The sequence below is a fragment of the Lipotes vexillifer genome, unplaced genomic scaffold (genome assembly GCF_000442215.2).
Source record: "Lipotes vexillifer unplaced genomic scaffold, Lipotes_vexillifer_v1.1 scaffold957, whole genome shotgun sequence".
Taxonomy (NCBI): Eukaryota; Metazoa; Chordata; class Mammalia; order Artiodactyla; family Lipotidae; genus Lipotes; species Lipotes vexillifer.
The window spans coordinates 715,769-725,756 of NW_006791360.1; the positions used below are offsets into that span (position 1 = coordinate 715,769).

Genomic DNA, 9,988 nt, shown 5'->3' on the forward strand with positions numbered 1-9,988 from the left:
ACTCCTATATAAACTTGGTTTAATAAGATTCATGTATTTCTGAAAATGACCTAGTTAATAAAGAAGCTAAAAATAAAGTTGCTGTTGTTATAGGAAAACTTTAAAATCTTTATTTATGCAATAGTAGCAATGATGATACCACTACCCAATAAGTACGTTTTTAGTCCAAAAATATTAACACAATAAGTAAACTTTACTGGAAAATAGCAATACATTATAATAATAATAATAATTAATTACAATAATTATCATAATAAAAATTATTAATTTCAGTTATAAATCAAGGAGGCATAAAGGGACACTTATCTGTTACTTTGCCAAATCATGAAAATTGAGAGTCTGGGTATCAAGAAATAGGAGTAGATACCAAGAAAGCATAAATGTTATGGATGGCTCAGAAACAACTAAAGCAGCTAGACTGTTTTACTACATGCCCTGTATTATGCTGGTTAATATTTACAAAAGCGCGTGGTAGATTTGATTTGAAATATAAAAGACTTACCTAAGGTGCCAAAATAAAAACTGCCCTATCCTCCGATTAGCAAGTGCTCTTTCTAGTAGGAATCTAGAGAGGGCACAATCAAGAAAAGGCTCATATTTTAAAACTTGCACCAACTGTAAAAGATACTGAGAGAGTTCTTCATCACTGAAAAAAACAAAAGACACAGTAAGTCACTCAACAATCAGTGCTGGAAAAAGACCCATTCCTATCAAACTTATCAAATACTAACTTACTGAAACACAATGGTTCTTTTGGGTCAAGCTTGGGGCACACTTACATTCACTGTTACACTGTTACAATAACACAAGAAAAGCTGAGAATTTCTGAAGGGCAGAAGAGTGAAAAGGAGCAAAGAACAGATATATGGGGCATTTTTATTAAGTTAACTAGGTTTATACAACTGATGATTGTATTTACAATCAGCCGAGAGTTATAATAAAATTAGGTAATAGTTTTCTGATCATGCTGAAAAAGTTACGTACTCAGTCAACCAACCAGCTTTTTAAAATACAAATTCTATCAGTACTTCAACTTATTTTCCTTTCATATCATTGGGATTAAGTAATTTTTGCTCCCAGAAAATGAATGAACAATTAAAATCTTCAAATAGTTTGAAGGATAAAGAGTGTATTTGTAAGTGGGAATGGATTCATTGAATTGACATAATATTGTAATTAAATGAGCTGAATTAATTAATGTTCGGGCTCTCTGTTTTGTATCCATCTCCAAACCATTCACATGTAAACACACTCCCATCAAAGGCAATTCCAGTAGTCAGGTAAGATATGTATCCCAAGTCCTCTACTTGGTGACTATAGTCTTGGACAATAAATGGTTAAGCAGTAGTCTAAAGCAGACCTGGGAATGAAACCTAGGATACTGACCTGGGACTGAAACCTAGGATACTATACACCAGAAAAAAACCTCATACCAGAAAATTTAACATAGGAAGACACATTAGAATTACCTATATGGAACATGGGGATCACAGCAATCTCCTCCTAGGGATCAAGATATTTAAGAAAAACACTTAGCTCAGTCCAAGGGGGGCCAGGTAGCCCCTCCCCTTCAGATCTCCAATGCAAACAGAGAGACTGAGGAACAACTGGGAGCCTCATTTTTTAAAACTATCTATAAAACAATCTTAAGTTTATTGTAAAATCCATGCCCACTATAAAATCTATAAATAGTGTAAAAGATAGAAGTATAGAAAGGAAGAGGCTTCCTCTTTCCTTACACTTCTTATTTCACTCCCCCAAAATAACCACTGTTGAAGAGTTTGTATAATTTGTTTTGGAGAGCACACAATTTAAAACATAAATGATTTATTTTAAAAAGAAGAAAAGGAAAAAAAATGTATCACAGTATCCATAATTTTCTGAGAACTTTTGTTTTTCAAATGACCATATGGTATAACCCCTCATTTTGAGGCTAGTAAGAAAATGGATAAACCTGAAAATGCCCATTGTCTAAGACTGTCTCAATAATGACATTTCATCCAAGAAATCCCATAGATTCTCATACATGTACTACCCTAAAGAGATTGTACAAGCATGTTCACTGTAGCACTGTTTATTTAGAGGGAAATTTTGAGAAAATTTAAAATGTTCCTCAATAGAGAAATGGAGTAAATACGATACATCTCTATGAAAGAATATTACACAGTAGTGAAAGGAATAAACTACATTTATATGTAACAGGAGAGACTGATCTCAAAAACCTAATGTTGAATAAAGGAAAAAAAACTATGTAAAACAATATATATGGCAAGACACAGTTGTGTGATTTTTAAATGTACAATATTATCCCATATCTGTATTTTATAGATATATAAATGTGGTAAAAACAGAAAATTATGGTATAGAAGGATATACACCAAATTCGTGATAACAGTTGCCTCTGGGAAGTGAAAATAATCAGGATTGAGTAAGGAAACTATGAGGACTTTAGCTGTAACGTTAATCGCTTTAAAATACAAACTTAGGGCTTCCCTGGTGGCACAGTGGTTAAGAATCCATCTGCCAATGTGGGGGACACAGGTTTGATTGAGCCCTGGTCCGGGAAGATTGCACGTGCCGCGGAGCAACTAAGCCCGTGGGCAATAACTACTGAGCCTGTGCTCTAGAGCCCGCGAGCCACAGCTACTGAGCCTGCATGCCACAACTATTGAAGCCTGCGTGCCTAGAGCCCATCCTCTGCAAAAAGAGAAGCCACCGTAATGAGAAGCCCACGCACTGCAGTGAAGAGTAGTCCCCGCTTGCTGCAACTAGAGAAAGCCTGCACGCAGCAACGAAGACCCAACGCAGCCAAAGAATAAAAAAAAAAAATTTTAAGTTTAAAAAAATAAATAAAATACAAACTTTAAAAAAGTCAAAAATATTAACATTTAAAAAAGGAAAAAATATTAACATTTCTTAATTGTGGGTAGTGGACAGAAAAGAGTTAACAGAGGAGCAAGCCTGACGGCTATCCTTTGATAAAGCATGCTTACAAGGTTAGCCCTTGACTGGCATCTGGGAATGTAGATTTCGGAAGGCTTCCCACCACCCTAACAGATAAGAGTGGCTCACTGTGCCTAAACTGTTTTTGCAAACAATATGTTTTATGCTCAACACGCATTTTTGTTCCGGGAGTCTAGAATTTGGGAATATGCTAGGCAGAGGGTGCTCATGTGACTAGCACTGCCCTCCCTGCAAAAAAAATCCTGGCCACCAAGTCTCTAACAAGCTTCCCTGGTAGACAGTATTCAGATGTGCTGTCACAACTTGTTGCTGGGGGAATTAAGTGTATTCAGTGTGATTCCACTGGGAAAGAACTCTTAGAAGCATCTCCCTGGTTTCCTTCAGACTTTGCCCCATGAATTTTTTTCCTTTGCCAGTTCTGCTCTGTATACTTTTTCTGTAATAAATCTTAGCCAAGAGTGACTATATGCTGAGTCCTATGAGTCCTCCTAGTAAGTCATGGAACCTGAGGGTGTTCTTGGGGACCACCCGATGCAGTTTTTGCTTGCTTTTTTGTTTTATCATATAGAGTGGGGACTTCCCTGGTGGCCCAGTGGTTAAGACTCCATGCTTCCACTGCAGAGGGTGCAGGTTCGATCCCTGGTCAGGAACTAAGATCCTGCATGCAAGGCAGCCACGCCAAAAAAAAAAAAAAAAAAAAAAAAAAGGAGGGGGGGGAAGAGGGGACAGGAGAAATAATAATTTCCTCTGGGGGAAAAAAAAAAAAAAAAAAACAGAGAGAGAGAGAGAGCGAGAGTCGGGGAGGATCGGAGGAGATGGGGTGGGGTGGGGGGAGAAAACAGGAGAGACTGTGGGAGAGAGTGGGAGGAAGGAGGGAACAGATGCTTTGAACTCGGTCATTCCTATCCTTTTCCTTTCTTACAAGACATTCAAGCAGACATCAACTTCTCTTCCCACCCACAAGTTATTCCTTGACCCAAAAAAGCCTCCTGCAGGAGATACCTCATCTGTTGCAGACAGCCCACAGCATATTCTCGCACGTACTGATCTGGATAGTTGAAATCTAGAAGTTCCAGGGCCTCCCGGGGGGGCAGTTTAGGCCAAATCTGAAGTAGTGCCTGAAGCTGTTTAAAAATTGAAACTGGTTCAGAAATTATAGGAGAGAAAAGTAATCTATTTTTCCTTGGTACACAGGAGCAGAGATGGGTCAAAGGAAAGGAGAAGCATACTTGCAGTTACTAAGGCCTCAAAAATCCACTGTTGTTAATACAGATTAATAAAGATTGTCTCTGCTGAAAGATTCTATCGGTAAGCAAGTGAAAAAGCTATTATGTACTTACCTGGAGGTAGAATGATACACTGAATATATGAATTTTACAATCATCAAATAATTTTTTAAAGGAAAAAAAGATGGGGGCAGAAGGCAGGGGGGAAGGTGAGAGGAAGGGGAGAGGGGAAACAGCAGAGGGAAATAATCAAGAAATACTTAAAGGTCAAATTCAAAGTACAAATATAAGCTGCAAGGCTCAAACTAATGAAAGGCAATTTACATATAAAAAGTGCATTATAACAACATAAAATTATCTTGAGGAAGTTTACTTTTAGTTCTTAATATTTTTAAGAGTATCACTTTACAAAACTTTATTGACTATAACATGTTTAAATCCATTAAATCACAGTACCTAGTTATTTTATATACACAAGATAAATACAGCCAGTTTCCCATTTACAGATGCCGCTTAGAAATGACCTAGATATAGGATAAAAAAGAATCCCATGGGGGAATGAGCTGGGAGTACTGGTGAAGGGTGGGTTCAGGTGGACATGGCCACATCTTTGGAAACCCTAGTTCCAAAAAACCCAAATCTCTAGAATGGATTCTTACCTGCCTCCCATCAGAACACAGTGAGACTCATCAGGGTTGATTTTTTTTTAAGGGTCAATTTTGGAAAGAGTCCCTTCCTCCTCATGGTCTTGATATGTTTATAGCTTACATTCTTATCAGGGATGGTAAGTGGGAAGAAAAGTGGTTATGGAGGAAAGCGAAACATTTTTTGATAATTATGATTTGTGGCCCTCCAAAGCTCAACCTTATCAGACAAAATCTTATTCCTTAATATCTGATTTATATCGTTGGGTTTTCTTGGGTATCACTTATGTAGCACTGACATCAAGTCCAAGGAAGAAACACAAAATGTATACAAGATGAGAGCTACAAGAATATGGCAAATAGATGGCAATGGTTAGAGGCTTTTCTCTCAGTTGCAAGTCATGTTGCAAGAGATGGCTTGCAATACCTACTGCCTGCCTTGTCGTTTGTCACTTGAGCATCTGTGAGAGACTTGGGCTTTGAAAATTACATTAAAATAATTTACATTTTATTATTTTAATTCTCCAAATTATTCAACCTCTCATTAACTTGTCAAGTGCTCAGAAAGGTCAATATCTAAATGAGTATCTAGCAGCTAAGTTAAAAGGTATCTTCTCATATGAAGCAAATTTAAAAGTTCTCTAATGATACAATTTTTTAAAAATTAATTTTCAATTATTTTACATTAGCAGAAAAAATAACCCTTTTGAGTAATTTTTAAAAGTTGACTCCACTGCCTTTTTAATATATATTTACATAAATTACTAACATGGATATGAAATGTGATACATTACAATTTACATAATGAATTACATCAGTTATTCAACAAATACAACAAAATGTTAGTTTTTACATTTTAACTTTTACCTTAAATTTTGGTTCAATTATTCTTAAACTTGTACTGAATAAAAAGATTGTCTTATACTTGCTCTTTTAATATACAAAGTACATATATGCATACACTACATAGGCAGACATACACTTATCTGTGGTATCAAAATCCCATGGGGATGGGGCTATTAGGGGAAAATATGTAAAAAGGGTCCTAAGGAGTATAATAATTGAACAAAAGTTTGAGCAATACTGCTTTAAAGATATGAAACACCTACGTCACCCCACGTTTCATCACTGATGGGGCTCCCTGCCGACTTTCCCCAAGGCCATAATGGACTAGTAGTCCTCCTTATGGATAAAGGGGACTGTTTCTTGAGGGTCTGAAATGATAGCTAAAAAAAAACCTCCTAGCATCCCCAGTTAACACGTAGAATATACACTGCTCCACAAAAACAATACTGTAAAGGATAGATAATGTTATGTAATACCAGAGGTTCAACTATGGTATAGGTTAAAAACAGCCCTACTATTGAAAAGTTATTAACTTTTGCTAAGATTATTAAATTATTAAATTATTAAATCAATAATATAAACATAAAATTAAATAAATTACCAAAACTCATCGCTTCAGTTTGGAGAAAGCTATGGAAGCAAACAGGGAAGGGAAATCTGACTCAGCCATATAAATAGTGAAAGCAGTGCTGACTAATTAATTACCTGTCTGCTGCAGAGACTATTGAAACCCCTTCTGCAGTATGCCAACAGAATGTTTTCCTGTGGATTAATGGGAGGCTACCCTTCTATAAAATTTTCACCTGTGGCATATGCCTGCAGAATATGTGCACCAGGCTCTGACTCTCCACTTCTCTTAGGTAGTCAATTCATTGAAAATACAGTTTATATTCTCTTGTACCAGTTCAGTGTAACTGGCAATGGGACAGGGCTGGGGGAGAAGCCAAAACACACTTTTTATTCCGTTGATTTTCTTTTCTAGACTACTAAAAGGGGGGATTAGGATCGTGAAATTCATGCCTTCCTATACTTCCTTACACACATTTAGGTTTTTCCATAAGAATATTAAGTTACACTACAGACTTTCTTCTACCACAACGGAGGAAGTTAAGTTATATCTGAAAACAATGCTTTAGATTTACTCATGGAAATGAGACAAGTATACTAAACTAAACTCCTAAGTGTAAAAATTTCTGCCCCTGGGGTTCAAATAAAGAAATATTAAGCCTGAATTGTTTCATTCCATTTTCTGACAGTTGACATACAAAACCTCCCTCTCAGATATCTTAAGAGTACAGCAAGAAATTTTTTTCTATTCTAATTATATGCAAAATAATAATATGATGCATTTCTTGGATAGGCAGTTAGAAATGAATGCCATTCATTGAGAAGTAGGCAAATATGCCAGTTAAAAAATGCTTATATTCAACCATTAGGGGAGTTCATAGAAAACTAACCTTGAATTTAAATAAATAAATGGTGAGAAGACAACTGTGTCAGAACAATTAAAATCTATCTAGATGACAAAAATAGTTCCTTTTCAGAGTAATTTTCATGTGGTCTGTGTAACCAGTTTAAATAAGGCACATCATATAATTTTGTAACATGATTCCAAAAAAATTTTTAGACCCTAGGAATAAACTCAAAAGAAATACTTTCTAAACTTAATTTAAGAAGTAAAACAATAAAATCAAAGATTTAAAAAAATCTGATTAAAAGAACTATACATTTCTTGACTAAATTTTTAAAGTCATTATAGATTTAATAAGACAAGAAAAAATTTTTAAATATCAGTTGAATTCAAGTAAGGTGAATATCATTATTTTAATATGCCAAATGTATTCATTCTGATTAAGAAATAATTTCAAGAATCTTTCTGTAGAGCACTGATAACCAAGTGAATTTCATAATGCCAGTGCTTTTTCACATAGTCTTGAAAATTAAATCAAGTAGCTAAAATTTGGTAGCTTTTTTGGATCAAACATTTTTTCCCCTTTTGCTTTTCTGCTTAAAGACAAATATTCATCAACACTGACCAACTTTAAATAAACAGTAAAATTGATCTGAATGGCTTATGATCTAAAATGTTAACTTTTACAAATAGAGGTAATTTTCAAACAATACATATTCATTTTAGGACACTCACTGCAAAGGGTCTTAAGATTAAAACCTTGGAGTTCATTGATGAAACTGTTACAAGTAGCCCAGAACCTACCACATGCTGGTAGTAATTACAGATGATTACACCAAGACCTAAGTCTTAATTATCTTTAGTAAAAGATATAGAAAACCTACCCGGAATCTGGGATTTTGAAACCTTAAAACTTTCTGATTTACCATTTAGACCAGAATATGTAAGAGTTTAAAACCTCAAAATTTCTCCTGCAGAAAATTACCCAACCTTTGGAAACACACCTATGTAGGAAAGGACAATTTACATGAAATCAACAAAGTAACATATACTGCTGAATGGAGTTACAGAAATGATCTTTTGTTACCTGAGCAACATCCTCAAGTTTATTCCACTTGATTGACAGCAGTAATTTTGGCAATGACTGTGGGAAATTCTCTCTGCAGTCTTGTCGCAAAGTCCAAATAAGATCCATTTCATTCTCACACAGTTGAGACAACGGATCCCTGTCCAAGATTTCTTTCAGTACAGCAAGAAATTTCTTTCCACCTCGACTCTAAGAAAGTAAAATTACTCATTACAGAACAGAACTGTGTAAACATCACGGGCAAACCTTGAACACAGGGGTTAGAGGCACCAACCCCCAAGCAGTAGAAAATCCCTAAATTCAGATTCAACCAACCACGGTTCACGTAGTACTGCAATACGTGTTTATTGAAAAAAATCCACTTGTAAGTGGATCTGCACAGTTCAAACCCATGTTGTTCAAGGGTTAACTACACAATGAATTTTTCAACAATTTATGAGCTTTAAAATTTGAGATATTAACAATCTAATTCTGTAAAACGTTGGATACCCCTTTTAAAGTTTTTACTAAGCTGAATATTAAATTAGTAAGCTAAGGATGAAGGAAAAAATTATTCTCAGTTTTTTAAAAGAAAAAAGAATACTGTTAAAAAATCCGTATGCAAACACTAGGTGGCAGAATTGTAATTTGGATTAAAAAGAAGTCATTATTTGAACTGAGTTTCTCATCTTCGTTTTTTTTTTTTTTTTTTTTTTTTTTTTTTTTTTTTTTTGTACATTAGACAAATAGCAACAGCAGCACACATGACACTTTGTTGTACAACCTGCCTGTTTCCCTTATTTTTGGATATCGTATCCAGGCATTTAGTGTCTCTCTCTCTCTCTCTCTCTCTTTTTTTTTTTCTTTTTAGGGCTCCAAAGCAATTAATTATTTCTAATTTTTGTTATTACAAATAATGCTATAATTAGTAACCTCTTACATATGTTATTTCACATTTGGTGAGAATATATCTGAAGGTTAAATTTAAAGTCCTAGAAGTGGAATTACTGATTTAAAGAGTGCTTTTATAATTTTGAAAGACATTGCCACATTATACTGGTCAGAAGTTGTGTCAATATACTCCACTTTCTGTGGAGAAAGTATATTAAAACATACAATTTTAAGGGAAAAAAAGTAAAATGTAATATTAGACTTTTTTTTTTTTTTTTCTTGCGTTATGCGGACCTCTCACTGTTGTGGCCTCTCCCATTTGCGGAGCACAGGCTCCGGACGCGCAGGCTCAGTGGCCATGGCTCACGGGCCCAGCCGCTCCGCGGCATGTGGGATCTTCCCGAAACGGGGCACGAACCCGCGTCTCCTGCATCGGCAGGCGGACTCTCAAGCACTGCGCCACCAGGGAAGCCCTCATCTTCGTTTTTTAATTTTTAATTTCTATAAAGAAAAAAACAAACAAAATCAAAGATGAACCAAATGTATAGATTTAAAAAAAGTTAATAGGTGCCTTCTTGGCTCTGAGGCATTAAAACATTTAGAGCAAGGACTGAAACTTGGCTAAAAGTAAACATAAAAAAAATACAGTTATCCCATTTTCTTTCCCAATCCTTATAAGAATATATTAAAATAAAGAAAATGGACCATACTATTTTTTGGATCCAGACTCTGAATTACACTAACATTAAAAGAAAAAGGGGGGCTTCCCTGGTGGTGCAGTGGTGAAGAATCCGTCTAGCAATGCAGGGGACACTGGTTCGAACCCTGGTCTGGGAAGATCCCACATGTTGTGGAGCAACAAAGCCCGTGTGCCACAACTACTGAGCCTGCACTCTAGAGCCCACGAGCCACAACTACTGAGCCTGTGTGCCACAACTAC

General features: G+C 35.7%; 1 protein-coding gene across 1 annotated transcript in view; it reads right to left on the reverse strand.

The window, feature by feature from the left end:
- PIK3CB (phosphatidylinositol-4,5-bisphosphate 3-kinase catalytic subunit beta) overlaps positions 1-9,988 on the reverse strand; it is a 111,218-nt gene that overhangs the window by 37,097 nt on the left and 64,133 nt on the right. The window contains exons 11-13 of the mRNA XM_007464363.1: positions 8,179-8,367; positions 3,967-4,088; positions 503-646 (exon numbers count right to left, since the gene is read on the reverse strand). Coding sequence (XP_007464425.1) covers positions 503-646; positions 3,967-4,088; positions 8,179-8,367 — 455 coding nt within the window. The remainder of the gene's footprint in view (positions 1-502; positions 647-3,966; positions 4,089-8,178; positions 8,368-9,988) is intronic.